Source organism: Aquila chrysaetos, chromosome Z, assembly GCF_900496995.4.
Source record: "Aquila chrysaetos chrysaetos chromosome Z, bAquChr1.4, whole genome shotgun sequence".
Taxonomy (NCBI): Eukaryota; Metazoa; Chordata; class Aves; order Accipitriformes; family Accipitridae; genus Aquila; species Aquila chrysaetos.
Genome location: NC_044030.1, coordinates 33,968,273 through 33,983,622, shown reverse-complemented (window position 1 = coordinate 33,983,622; position 15,350 = coordinate 33,968,273). Strand labels below are relative to the sequence as shown.

Here is a 15,350-nt window from a genome sequence, read left to right as displayed (position 1 = left end):
CAAGTCAGCCACAAACTATGGTAGGGATTAAAAAAAAAAAACAACAGCGGCAGTATGTCTGAGCATATAGAAAGTTTGCCTCTCTTCTGAAAGGTGGAAGGAAGAGGGAGATGTGTGGCTCTAGGGCTGAGTGGATCACTGTAACAATCCTTCCTCACTGGCACTAGCTGAGAGGATTTTGTTGAAGAGGCTCCTTGCTTCCCACTGTTCTGATAGTACATGAAATGGCTTTAGCAAACTTGCTAAAGGCCCTCTGCACCCCTCCGGATTTCAACTGTCAAGCAGCACAAAAGACACACATCCTCATTATGCATTATCCACTTTAAAAATTGTACAGAAATGGGAAGGGATTTACAGTTCTTAAACAACAGTCCCAGAAGCAAAACTGAGTCAAGCAGTTTTGTACCCAGCCTAGCTCTGGCAAAGCAAGCAGATGTATTTATATTTCAGTCTCTAGATGAGGCAAAGTTCTTTTCCACTGGCAAAGGCTAAAGTTCAGAAAAAGCTGGAACAGGGCACTGGGTGTTTCACTTAGCAGTTTGCAACGCATTTGCTGCTGCAAGTAATTAAATTTAATGTAGATGTTGACATACCATGTACTGGGAAACTCAAAAAATCTTCTAGTTCTGACCCTGCATGTGTTTTGTGATGTGTGCTGGTATTAATGATAGATCCCGTTTGGTTTGCACAACAGTGAAAAGCATGATTATTGAGCTTCAAGGGCACACACAAAGTGTGCTGCTTTCTACATTCCAAGAACTGGTTACCGCTATAAAGGAATGGTTTTGTACAATAGCAGCATGACTGAGAAGACATTGAAAGCCACATCCAGGTCCGTCTAGTCTATCACTTGCACTTTACTCTTCTGTTTTTACAATTCAATATTCTTAATCAGTAAAATTAAAAAATTATTATTTTGAATTAGTGCACATAGTCACGATACAAATGAATTTATGAGGCTCCAAATCTGCCAGCCATATGCGTAAAGAGTAGTACTTTGCTCTACAATGCAGTTAGGCCAAAGGGGTTATTTTCACAAAATAAAGAGCTACTCAAAAAAGCAGTAGTACTAGCCAGGGCAATTTAGGGCAAGTATTTTACATGCTCCCAAGAAGCTTTTGCTGAGGCTGAAGTCATAACACAAAACTGTTTATCAGTCTACTGAGTCATTCTGCCTTATGGCCTTTATGACAATAGGTTGCACTCATGGATTTCTCCAGTTTATAAGAGGAAGGCAGTCCACCACCACCACAGCCCTTGAATACAAGCAAACATGCGTAACACCAGTGCTTACACAAATGTCTGTTGCCATGTGCTTTCTCCTTAGCTGATGATCACTTTGCAGGTAATACCTGTTGCTATTGTTACTATTCCTGTTTTCTAGTCTTCAATCACACAGTTTTTGTGTCTGCCTTGCTTCCAGCTCTTCCTTATTGAAGAAAGAGACTGTAGTCTTCTATTGTTATGCCTTGACAATGCAGATTATGGGATTCCATTGCCTTGCACTCAAGTCAATAGGAACAGAGCTGACCCTGCACAGTGCAACACTGGAAACCCTTATCTGTGACACATACTGCCCCATAGGATGACAGTATCATCAATAAATCCATACAACCCTTCTGAGCAGAGATTAACATGAATGTAAGTTCTGATTCTCACGAAGACTGTGAAAGAACATGGAAACAGATCTTGTTAGGGCATTCACCCAATCCTCCTAACAGCTTGTAATATTTCAATTTACACTGAATTTTTACTGTGTAAGTTCTCAAAAGTGTTAAGCCACATTTCTGTCTAAAGGGCAAATAAGTAAGTAAATCCAAACAAACAAAAAAGCCAACCACACAAATGCAAATAAATAGTCAAACATCACCACTTCTTTCTTGCAAGAGGAAAAATACCTGTAAACTATGGGGAGAGCAAAAGAACATTTTACCACAATGGCAACCTTATCATTTCAAAAGAGTTGGACACCACAAACCATTCAGTGCCCCTATGCTATGCAAAACAGAGAAAAGTTGCACTGGTGATCAATATTTGCTGGTTTTTTGTAGCTGTTTGTAAGACCCTGTCTCCCCCAAAACATCATCACCCCACCCCCTAAAAAAAACTGAGTCCTTTACCTCTAGTCAGATTAGGATACAATGAAAACATGTTCCTTACATATGAAAATATTGCCAAACACACAAAAAGAGGTAGGATACAAAGAGCAGCATCTTCCAATGATGTCTCTGTAAGAAAGCCTTCTCTGCTAACTCACCAAGACTGTCACAGTCGCCTTCTTACATTACTGCCTTGAGAGAGGCATACAAGCACTAAAGTGGTTGTTGTGCATTCTAATGATAATGAGGTTGCCAGGGATGGGCCTACCTAAAATGTTCAGCATTTCCGCTTTAACTTCACTTCCATGAAAAGTATACCAAGCACCCAAAACATCTCCAGGATATACAGCTGAACGCTTCAGATACACTTGCTGCTACCAACACAGAACTAAAAGAGATGAGTCACAGAAATTTAAATATATTCACATCTTTTAATGAATGGATCAATCTATAAGAACAAATGTTCTAAGGGAGGCCCCTCAGGGAATAATTTCTGCAGAAAAAAAGAAACATCAGCAGAAGTTCCACTGGGCTGCTGTCCCAGAACAGTTCTATTCAGACATGCACTCTGCTATTACGATTCAGTACCCTTTTCCATTTTCTCCATTTTTACAGGGCTCAACAATTGGCAAGATAAGTCCTGCTAGCTCCTCAAATCTCCGCAAGTCATCCTGCTTTATTTCCTATTCCAACCACAATATTATCCACAGACAAGAACAGACCCTTTCTGCAACCATTTAAATTATACCAGCCTGCTGCATACCTACCAACCTACAAACCAAGTTCATAACAATATGAGGCAACCTTTTGTCTGCCTTTCACTCCAGCCCTGATTCAATTTTGCATCCCCAGTGAATTAACTTGATCACAGCCCACACTGCAGGTTATTTATACATACCAACACAGGCAGGATTCAACGATGCCACACCATGTTAGCCCTACTTAATACTGGCTCCAGCTAGACAGCATAGTGCCTGTCACACAGACCTGCATTTCCTTTTACTAGGACCAGTCTTTTATCTAGTCCTGTGTATCACCTGCAACTTGCAGACCTAGGCCACAGAGACAATGATTTATTCCCTTCTAAAAACCAAAAATAAATTATGTCATAAGAGAAGCCACCATTAACTTGATCTGCAGCCAACCTCCTAATGTAAAAAAAATTCCTTAAAACAGGTTATTCCTTCCTGAAGCAATGCTGAAAATGTTAACATGATTATTGTAACACCTGTACTCGTCTGGCTAGCTCCCCAGTGGGTGGCTTCTATTATTGTCAAAGTGACTTAACCATTAACCCTGTTTAAAGATGATCAAGCTAACTGGGACAAATTCTGCCTTGGTTTCAGGCTGCAATACAGATCTAGGTAACAGAGTCAACCTCATGACATGCTTTTGTTAATAGAGTCATCATTTTATGTATTTTTAGGAGGAGTTCCTAAAGGCTGTAAAATTATCTTCTACAGAGATATGCACTCCAATTTTAACTTCACTAATCATGACTTTGAGCTCTGGGTATAAGCAAAAAAAGGAGTAAATGAACCATCCTTCCCAAATTCAAATATTGTCCTTCTGTATCTCTCAACAAACCACTGCTACCAAAAAACTGCTAACTCACAGGAAAGACTAGGACAGCCACTGAAAATTATTTTCCACTTCTTAGTCAGTAATGGAACATTTTTTTTTTAAAAGCAATAAAAAAGCAGCAGAATACGTCACTATGTACTCTACTTGTTGGATTAGTTGAAGCTAGCATTAGCAAAAATAAAAGCTCAGTTAGTAAGTCTTCATTGCACTGCTCCAGACATCCTTTGACAAAAGGTAGTCTGAGAGCAGCTGGTCAAAATCCTTTTATAAGATTCTGATTCTGATCCCAGAAGTGACTTGCTGAACCACAAAAACATTATTCACGTCTCTCTTTTTCTTCAATAAAGTATTTCTATGCGGATTACTTTTTTCTTTAAATTCCTTTCTGACATTTTTCTGAACTTACTTCTTATCTTTCACTCTTTCTCCTTTCACACTTTTTTCTGTTGAGAAAGGAAAGAAGGGAAGATGGGAGATGCTACAAAATGATTACTGATAATATTTACCTCCCATCCGTAGTTCACCAGGAACCCAAGCAAAACAGCAACAAAAAACTCTAAGAACCTCTCAAATTTCTGGAAAAAAGTGGTTTTTTTTTCGCCTCTTCTAATATGCCCTCCATCCATCCCAGTTCCTTGAACACCTGCAGGTCTGAACCTTTTATTTATAGTCACCTACATTCTCCTCCCATGTCAATGCAACTCATCCAGGAATTAAGATTTTTTTTCCCCAAAGACAGCTCTTTTCTTCATTGGCAGGAAGTGACACCCAAAACGTGCCTCATAAGCTACCACTTAAAAGGCCTTAACACGTGCTGTGGTACCACACACCACCTCTTCTACGAGTCTGCATTTTCTCTGTTAAGTGTTCCTTCCTCTGCTGCTTTCCAAATATCTTCTGCATACTCCTCCAGCACAAAGGGATTAACAGCTTTCAAAGAAAGCATGGAAAAGAAAACGGTTCTCAGATTCTCCTTCCTGCAGATGCAGCTTAATATCTGAAGGTACTTTTGGTGCCCTCTGTAGCAAGGACAGGAAGAATAATTATGTTTAATATCATTACAGGTTCACATTTTAAGCTTAATCAAATGGTTTCACTGAAGTGCTCTACTAACAAGATAAAGGGCTGTTTTTCAGGAACATGGATGGAATTAGACGATCCCTTTCCCACTGGCTATCACTAGAAGCCCTGCCTTTGAAAATTTTCTACAATTTAAATCTCTGCTAAGAAGTAAAGCCAGCATTGACATATTCCAAAGTCAACTGGTGACAGGACAAGGTAATGTAGTATGAACTGGTGAGCATCTAAAGCAGGTCATGCCCTACACCACCATGTTTACTCTTGGTTTTGATGCAACTTCTGTTTTTTCTTAATGATCAAATTAATCTGCTTTTTGGGCAAGCTGCCCACTGTAAGTTTTTTTGTAATAAAAATATTAAGTGGCACCTTAGACAAATTCTTGCTCTGAGGCGCCTCTTACCATTAGAGTCCTCCACTTCTTCAGCAGGAGTGTGGTTCTTGGAGGTGTGGTGGGCGTGTGAGGCTGCAAGGTTGACAATGCGGGGTCTTGGTAGTGTCAGTGCTTTCCCATGCACTTTCAAGGAGTGCTCTTTCAGCTGGCTGATTGTCATGGTGGAAAATGAGCAGGAGGAACATTTGTAGGCATGTTCACCTGGGTGAGCGAAATACAGGCAAGTCATCAGCTCACAAAAGAAACAAAATGGGGCCCCCATACTTCTCTTACTGAACTCGGCAGTAAAATTCCCATGGACTCTTCAGCGAAAGACTGATCCCAAAGAGAACAAGCTGTGTGCATCTCCTTGTTGGAGCAGTCTGGAGTCTGCGGGTACAGGCACATGCTTTGGACCAAAGTATCGCTTTCTGACAACTGCAGATCCTTGTAAAGTGACAGATGCCAAAAAACAGAGACCAGACTCTTAGCATGCCTGTGTTGCATGATATGAGAAGAAAACAGACTCTGGGATGAAAATGGAATCACTTAACTATAGCACTTCCAAATTTCTTTGGGAGCACAGCAGCTAGAGAGGGTGAAGTCATCTGTTTCTGCATGCAGCACATCCAGCATCATTATTAATGAAGCAAGAAGGACACTACAAAATGCTAACAAAGGTCCCTCCAAAAAAAAAGGGGGGGGGGGGGGGGGGGGGGGCGGGCAGTATTTACATTTGGGAAAGGTCACATTTTCCTTATGAAAAACCTGCCATTAGGCAGAGGTAATCTTCATAGAACTGGTAACCAGGTCAAGGTTGGTTTACTACAAGAAGTGAACATGGTAATACCAAGAACAGTGCGTATCTGTAAGGCTATGTGAAAGTGTGTTATGAAAAAGCACTAAAAGAAGTGAAAGAACAGAAGTAATGAACAGTAGTGAATTTAATTTTGAATACATTCCGAGCCACAGAGACAGCAAACAAGGGGAAACAAATCCTGAGACAAGATTTGTTTTGCATTAAGCATGGAGGCAATTGGAACACAAAGTGAAACTGTCCCAACACAAACAACGTGATATTATACAGGTGCCAAGTTATTGTTTTGGAAGTGCCACTTCCATGTACAGGAGTAACACCGGCCACGTATGAGTTGTACATAAAGTGCCAAAACTAATATAGGAGTGAAATATTCATGAATAGTAACAGAAGAACAAGAGTTCTGGTAATGAACGAAGCAGAACGTGTTTTCCATCTCTCAACAAATTTAACAGACAAGGTTCTCGAACAGCATTGTTTCCAACACCGGAAATAAGTGAACCAAAAGAGAATGTGAAAACACACATATTGCAGCAAGTCAGAGTAAGCACATCTGAAAAGATTAGCAACCATCCTACATAAAAATAACTCCCGCCCCTCTCTTCCAGAAAAACTATGCTAATCATGGGGACACAATACAAACTCTTAAAAAGCCTCTTTTGGTACATCTGAAAAAGAACAGATCACTTAGAGTCTGAAATGGTGAAACAAGAAATTGTCCCACATGTTTTTTCAAATGACATTCCTCACCTGCATATCATATCAATTATATATTACCTTTTTACAAACAGAAGAAAACATTTTTTGTGTACCACGTACAACAAGTTGCTCAATGGAACAGGATAATATAAGGACAAAAGAAACTCCAAGGTATAAGATACCAGTGAGATACAGATACAGACTTTCATGGTTTGTCAGTATAAGAGATTCCTGGATGACAGTAGGCACCAACCGTTAACTTAAAAGCACCACAAGACATTAAAGCAAATATAGGATGAATACACATTAAGCAGTCTAGACACAACTAATAAATATACCCACTATTCAGCCATAACAGTTCAGGTGGACATCAGCATGAAAGGCTGTGTTTGATTGCAGAGGAAAGGTTACAGTTTGGCTTAACAGAAGCCTTCTGCACTTTTTTGACTGCTAGCTTTGCATTTCATAAAATGATTATATTAATACACATACAAATAAATAAATCTAAAAATTTACGTAGTGGGTCCCAACACCCAATATGTACTCAAACCATTATGTTCCAGATTACACAGAAACTGAGCAGGGCCAGTACTGTCTCACAATCATCCATTTTGTGCATGCAGCGCCTCCAGTGTCATTACTAATGAAGCAAGGACACTAGGAGATGCCAACAAAGGCCCCTCAAAAAATATAAGCCAAAAAAAAAAAAAAAAAAAGGTGAAAAAGTTCAGATGAAAACAACAGACAGCCCATTTAGAGATGCTGTAAACTGTTCTGATCCATGCCAAAGAAGATGGTAGATGAAAAACAAATGCCAGAAACACTGACTGGTACCAGCTGTTAGGCAAGAACACATTTTAGTCCACTGAATTTTGACCCATCCCCAGAAAATGAGGGAGAGAGGCAGACTGTAAAAGACTTCAGGATTCAGGATTTTATTGAATTTTAAAGATCTCCAGGAGACTTCAGAAAAATTCAAGGAGATTGAAGTTTCCGCTGCTAAATAAACTGATAATGAGATGATTCACAGGAGACAAAAAATGGTAACAAAAGAGAGGTTCAGAGAACCACCATGTTATTGAAAAACTGGGGAGTCTGAGGAAACGTCTTCAAACACGTTTATTCAGTAGTATGTATTTCTGAAAGATTGACTCAAAACACAGCAAAGCAAAGCTCTGACTGAAAAACATACAAGCAATTTTTATGTGGTGTGAATATTCATTTGGTAGAAATGGACTGAGGGAGAAACAGATCATAAGCCTTTGGAAACCCTATTACACAAGTCATTGTGCAAGCACTATCTAGGCAACCATGAAATTGTGTTCTTGTATGATGCAAAACATGGTCCTTCAAGGAGTGTCCACTAATCAAGTTCAAGAGCATGAATTCATAATAAATAAATCAAGGACTTACATGAAGAAGAGTGTGAAGTAAATATTAGTTGCATGCTAACTTTGGCTCTAAAAATCTGGCAGGTTCAAACAAGGTAACACAAAGTAGCCCAACTGTACAATAGCATAAAGAAAACATTATTTTATGGTTGGCGAAGATAAAGAACCATATCACCTCCATACAGGATGTGGGACTCTGTAAACTGGAACTGCTGCATACAGTTGGATTTCCTAGAAGGGACAGAATGCCATGGTCCCATACAACAGTAGGTTGGCAAAAATTAAACTAATCCACAATACCCATGCAAGTACAGAAAAGGGTCCTGGCACAAGCTCTGTGAAATCCAAAATCAATACAGGAAACAAAGTACAAGCGACCATCAATCCCTCCTACATTTTTGTAGATGAAAGGTGCGTTTGGATCAATGTTGACAATTACCTTTTTTTTAATCGGCAGACAGCTATAAATTCCTCCTGCCTTTCTTCCCCATTTTCCCATCTTCCTCCTCCACCCCAACCTGAGTATATGACATAGCATAAACAAATAATAAAGAAAGGAACATACTTCTAGCCCTTTTGTCATCTGTTTCAGGAGTTTCTACTTGCAAGTTTTTAACAACTGGGCTAGTTTGCAGTTTTTTAGATTGGTCAATATTATGTTATTTGCCCCAGAGTGCATGTTTGGACTGTGGTTTGAGGGTTGATTTTTTGTCCTTTTAATCAAAAAGATGCAACTGTGGAGCCAGTGGGTTTTGACTCCAACCTTCTGATAACCTTTCAATGCATGATGTGTGACGGTGCCAAGAGTCTAGGGCCAAGGAATAAAGATGAGAAAATTCCGAATCTCACACTTTTTAATAATCAAAGGTGCAACAATTTGAGGTAACCTATCCTGTATGGCACATCACCTTCCCAATTCCTGTTCATCAGAAGCATGTCTCTTTGCTTGCTTGTATGGATTCCGTACTGCAATACAGAGATTTGCAAGACAAACTTCCACGTACGATAATGGAATTGTGCCATTCTCAGCCTGCTGCAGAAAGACCCGACTCCCAAAGTTTGCAGTGTTTTGTTTTAATATGAAAGCCAGTGTAAGAGTCTACCAAAACCAAGATGCAATCCACAATCCTTTTCCCAGAATCACCTAAAGCACAAACATAAAAACAAACATAGCAGAGCAAAGCTCACTACCAATCCGTTAAGACACCAATGGTATAAGCAGACTGGTTAAATTCTCTTGGAAATAAGCAGAAATAATAAGAAAAAAAAATCATTACTATAAAAGAAAATAGAAGAAAATGAAGACATTCTTGAAGTACTCATCACTGTTTTAAATTCTTGTCCTTCCAAAAACATTACTCAAACTCCCACTGATTCCAACAGGTGCGTAGGCTGGCCAATCCTGCCTTGCCTTTGAAAATCTTACCCAAATTTGGTGACAAAACACGTGGTTCAAACCAGCATCTCTGATCAGCAGCAAGAATACACGGGCCATTTCAGCTGCTGCACTGCAAAACTGAGAGAGAGAACTTACCAGCATGAGCCTTGAGTATATGGGTTTTCAGGCGGCTATTATAAGAGGACTTGAATGGGCACAGTTTGCAACGGAATGGCTTATGGTGTCCATGATGGGTCTGCATATGACGATCCAGACTTGAAAAGAAAAAGACAGAAAAGGCAAACAAATAATTTCAACTATTGCTTCAGATGCAAAGCAAAACACTTAACAGCAATAATAAATTAAATAAGAGGTGGACGAGGCTCAACCATCCTTTCTTATAATCTCTCTTGAAATTCAATACGTCTGCTTAAAGAAAAGTAGAATCTAATCTGAGGAAAAGGAGCAGAGCTGACACCAATTCTGTTAGCAGAAAGCAAGCCACTTAAATAAACTTATAGGGCAAGATTAGTATAAATTAAATTATACCTGATCCAGATTTAAAGGACCAGTTGAAGAAACAAGAAACAGACAAGAACAGTAAAATTATCATTACAGAATTTTTCTCCTGGCAAACATTTTTGTCAAAATATGCCCTCTTTTGTCCTGTTGATGCAGGGGGAAAAAAAAGTATTTTTGCCCAGCTTTACTGAGGAAGCCTTCTTTTGGTTACATCAGCAAAAGCACATTAGACATCCTGCTCTGGGGAGGGTGCCAGCAGGCTGCAGTTGATGAGTTCCAGGATTAAAAGGCAGCAGAGTTTCAGAAGTAACTGTGTGGGAGACTCTGCATGAAGCTCAACAAGAGAAAGGGTGGCAAGGACCAGCCTCCGTTTTCTTCAGGGAAACTGGAAGATACCAACAGCCTGAATACTGGGGGCTGATCAGAACCTGCTCTTTCCACAGTTTCCTGTAACAGCTTAGTAAAGTTTGGAAGGGAATAAAGGATGTTTTCTACATTTTCTAACAAAAGATCAAATTCATTCTATCTGTGTGAGTCCTGCAGAGCTCTGCAGTTCCTACAGTGTGGCTGACAGCCATGACTTCACAGTCTCCAGGTGGCAGGCAGGTAGTTTCAGCTCGGGTTGCAAACATTTCCAGTACAGCCTCTTCTTTGGGCACATTCATGCTTTGTGATCTACTCTTAGTTTGAGTCATCTTATGCGTGGTGATAGAACAACAGCACGGCAGATACAGCACACTGGAAGAGTGACAATTTGCCAAAACTACCCCCCACCTGCCACCTTAATTCTAGATGTATTTCAGGCATATTTCCTTTTATTTTTCCTAAATTGTCCTGTTCTTTTTTTACTGAATATCAACACATAGATCAAGTGGCAGTTGTTCCAGCCCTCTCACACTACACAAGATTGTCACGGGATCTTTAGGCCCACATTGACAAGAGCTTGAGCCAGAAAATCCGTGTTTACGAGAGCTAACACTGAAGTCTGTGTATTCAAAGATCTGATGACAGCAAAAAAATAAAAAGTGAACTTATGTCTTCTCTCAGGGCCACTTCATACAAATACAATTTAACAGAAATCCGGGATGGAGTTTGTGGCAAGATAAAATGTACAGCTTTTCCAGAGAAATGGGAAAAAAGTCTCCTAAATAAGACATTGAACACTTGCAGTGAATAGTCCACAGAAAAAAACTTGTTTTAAAGAGCTGGCAGGGAATGAGCTTACTTAACAATTAAAGCAGACTGCCAAAGATGTATATAATACATATCAAGCTATTCTAAATATGTACCTTAAGGTGTTCTACACAGTAATAATTAAAACTATATTCACAACCACATACTTTGAGAGCAAAATTCTTCCAAAGGCAGTTTTTTAAGTTTTGGTCAGATTTGGGAGAACAGTGGGCTGTTTAAACATTTGATTTAGTTTCTTTCACAGACTTTATCTCCCAACAGAGTAATTGCATCAGAAACAAAAACAAAAGATGAAGCAGACAACTTCAACAACAGCGACAATGCCTATTATCAAGTTAGATGATACCTGTAGAGTTCTTCCCTGCCATCCACCACTTTCGACTTACCCGTCCTTCTACTTGTAGGACATCACTTTATTTGCTTCCTAGGTAGGAAACAGAGTGACTAGAGACCAAACACAACACAAATCTGATTTTGGAAGCAAACTAGTTTACTAGGCAAATAGCAAGTTCTGTAAGCTATGTGAGGTAGGGGTGTCCCTCACTGTCAGCCTTGGCAAAGCAGGGTGGGATCTACCCAGTAGTACCCATCCTTCCCCTGGTCCCTTTCTTACTGTTGGCTGCTCAATCCCACGGACCTTTTCAACAAGACAGACCAAACTATGGCATCAATTTGCAACGCTGTGACACTAGCCAAAATCTTGCTTTTTAACATAAGGAGTTAAAAAATGCTTTTTATCATACTTTCTCTCCCACATGCATTTGATTGCAAAACAGTGATTGCAAAACAATTCAACAAATTTAAGAGCGCTACTGACAGTGCTATGAATGCCTACATCAAATAAGTACCTGGATCTCTCTTCTTTTGTTAAAACAGTAAATAAGCAGCTCTCTCCCCAGAAATTGGAGAAGACATGTACCCGTGAGTCAGTCCAAGATGCCAGTGGAAAATACCCCACAAGCCCCATTTTTGGGGGGCGTGCCTTATATATATGATTATGATTAAGATAATTGTAAAACTACCCAGCTTAAAGAAAGTCAACCTTAGGGAAACAAATCATAAGAAACGTGACTATTGATGATGACTATGTCTTCTTCACATGCTACATCAGACAAGAATACAGGCTGAGGGAGTCACTAGTATACCAGACTGGTATGAACTTGAAATATTTGTAGACTGAAATAGCATACCATAATTAAGAAAAGAAAAAAAATCTAATTTTAACGTAAGTTTATGACAGTTAGAGTTGTGGTAATTATAAACAAGGTAGTTATATGCAGCAAAAGTTCCTTATATATGAAAGATTAACATGGTAAATACTTTTCTCTCCTCTCTTTGGCTTGTTAAGTCTTATGCATTTGACAAGGTTGCATAAGTGGTGGGCTTCACTGTTTGCCTACTGAAAGAAGTCTTATTCTTTTGCTTGCATGCTTTTTTCCCTACACACACAAAAAAAGGGCTTAAATAAACTCAAGAAAATATAAAGATGCAACTTTTTATAAATAGCTACTCGTAACAGCCAAGATTTTGCAGCATGGAAAATACCTAAATGCTGAGAAAAGTGTTGCTCAAGATCAAGTTGAGTGCACTCTTCTTCAATGTCAACCTACAAAACAGTAGTGCTAGTTTGTGCTTCTTTTGAAAACAAAAATAAAAGCCACAACTTACTTGTGCCTGAAAGCAGAGACAAAGGAGCAATACTGGCAGCTGTACTTGTCTTCCCGGGTAAACATGGCCAAAGCCAAATGACTCCTCTCGTGAGATCGCAGACCCTGCATAGACATCAAAACCCGGTCACACTGGCTGCAGTGGTAGCCCCCAGGCCTGGTATCATCTTCCAAGGATGCTCCAGATTCAGCTTCTGTAAATTCCACAATGCCAGGGTCTTTGGCTCCCTCACAACCCTCCATCAAAGTTGTGTTTGAAGGATCTTCAGCTTCCTGCTAAAAAACACATACCCCCCCAAAGCCATCAATTCTCTCTCCCTTCTGCCCCTCAGTCTTTCCCATGTGTTCATTAAAATGCCTAGGTTTCCCACTGCATTATTTTTCTAAATATATCCCTACACAAACTCCAAATCAATGGCTTTCTGAAAAAAGGGCCTACTCGTGGGAGGGAAAAACATAATTATATCTATTATATACATACTTGCATATGTAAAAAAAGAATCTTACTCCCTTCATCAAAATTGTGTCAGATAATGCAAAAATACAAGAAACCAAATCAACTATCTTTCAATAGTCTTGATATGTATCTTCTAAACTTGATCAGATAAATATTAGTAAGGTATAGAGCAAGTACATATTAGTTTATTTTGCTCTAGCTTACAGTGTAACTACACTACAGACTAACACAGTAGTCTAGTCTGCAGTACACTTTGTCTATCAGTGTCAAATTCACAACAAAGAAGATGGTACTCTAAGACCCTAGAATCCTTTTTAAAAATAAAAAGCAAACAGAAAAAGTATTTTTTTTTATTCCCTTGCCTTGCTTTGCCTTAGCCTTTGCCTTAGCCTTTGCCTTGCCTTGCCTTTCCTTTCCCTTTTCTAACCAAAGCATGCATTTTTGCTGCAACTTTAATAATCTGTAAGACTATTTCCATCACGTTCTTTAGGCTATGGATTTCAGCTTTTGCTCCCTGCTGCAAAATTTCTATTTACTCGAAAGAAAGCACTGACCCTACATATACTTCACTTGAGAAGCAAGGAGAAGAGGAAATGGTCTATTAGGAAGGAAGCATCTGAATCTGTCAGTAGTACCAGGTAAGGTAAAGGAAGGTCAGTGGTAGGGCAATGAAAGCTCTCTCAGGTAGCATGAGTTAGGCTATGAAGGATTTGGCTTCCTCACAACAAGCAGACAATGTCCGAAAGAAGCACCCTTAAGTCAGCCAGCAGGAGTCTTTGCCAAGAGCTCACTGCAGCACAGAAGAACACACAGCTAGTTCCCACAGCCTTGTTGCACTTTCACTACCCTTGCCGATATCCTGGAGATGGGGCTGTGGAGCATGGCCTGTCCTTGGAGATGTCCTAGAAGGCATCCCTTTTCACAGGGAGAAAAGAACAACACAGTTACACCTAATCACCTGAATGGGACCAACAGCTGGCCGTTGAATGTTTTGTTTGGAGCCAGCGTGCAAATTTCATGTGGAAAGGTGAATCACAAGCAACTTTGCACATTTGCATGTGCACACTTCCTCTTCTTGGAAAAAAAAAAAAAATTAAAAGAAAAAAAGAAAACAAGCAGCTCCTTTAGGGTTTAACTAAGCAGAAAAGTAGCCCAGAATAGCTGAGAGAAAACCTCCTGCTCATAAACCAAGTCTTTCGGTCATCAACGACATCAACTCCTTTGTGGCTGAGAAGAAATGAGAATTAAATAGTCTTCGTGCCCCTGGATTAAGAGTGGAAAGAAGTTAAAACATTTTAAAATACACCAAATGTACTTCAGAAACATAGTGTTAGATTAAAACATCATGCTGAACTGGAATACCCAGTTCAAAACCCATGCAATTTCACAAGAGCCCTCCATAGATTTTCAACCAGTCCTTTATTTTAAACAATGCAAGAAGTTGCCGTCAACTTCAGTCACCTTTTTAAAATTCTTACCTTTACTGTAGCTGACACAGAAGAGACATTCCCATACTGGACATGCTTGCGAAGGTGATTACAGATGGCTCGAAGTGTTGGATGGACTTCCACGCAAAATTTGCATTTGTAGCCAACCACCTTTCTCTCCTTAAGTTTAGAAACATCTTCCAAGTGTCCAAAAGCCTGTTTGAGTACACAAACATAAATCACTGAAGTATGCTTTGTTACCTCATTTCTAGGAACACAGACCAGATTTTACACCTGAAGGGCAATTATGCTTGATGTACACATGTCCTGTTTTGCAGAACTGCAAGGCTGATTTTCGCTGATGTCTATTAATGCCTCCAGAATAAGTGGACAAGATATCTGTGCAGCAGAAACCTTCAGTTTCTGTGTAACACTGGTCCTCTAGAAGACCATTCAGTTTGGCCTGAAACTGTGCTCTTCCATAACACCTTACTTCCCCAACAGCCATGTGGAGCTTTTCCACAGCAAGTATATTTCAAACTGAAGCAGAAGGAAGGGGCTAAGCGGGCAAGAAAAGGAGCACAATTTGGTCTTCTGGTTATAAGGTACTTGCCCAAAGCTTCAGTCACCATCATGTTAATATTGAATGTTTAATCAGAGAAAGT

General features: G+C 39.7%; 1 protein-coding gene across 4 annotated transcripts in view; it reads right to left on the bottom strand.

The window, feature by feature from the left end:
* ZNF462 (zinc finger protein 462) overlaps positions 1 to 15,350 on the bottom strand; it is a 95,035-nt gene that overhangs the window by 33,322 nt on the left and 46,363 nt on the right. For 2 of the 4 annotated variants that reach the window (XM_030003675.2, XM_030003676.2), the window contains exons 4-7: positions 14,737 to 14,901; positions 12,803 to 13,077; positions 9,575 to 9,693; positions 5,164 to 5,355 (exon numbers count right to left, since the gene is read on the bottom strand). In XM_030003675.2, coding sequence (XP_029859535.1) covers positions 5,164 to 5,355; positions 9,575 to 9,693; positions 12,803 to 13,077; positions 14,737 to 14,901 — 751 coding nt within the window. The remainder of the gene's footprint in view (positions 1 to 5,163; positions 5,356 to 9,574; positions 9,694 to 12,802; positions 13,078 to 14,736; positions 14,902 to 15,350) is intronic. The other 2 variants (XM_030003678.2, XM_041120666.1) reach the window with 2 other exon arrangements.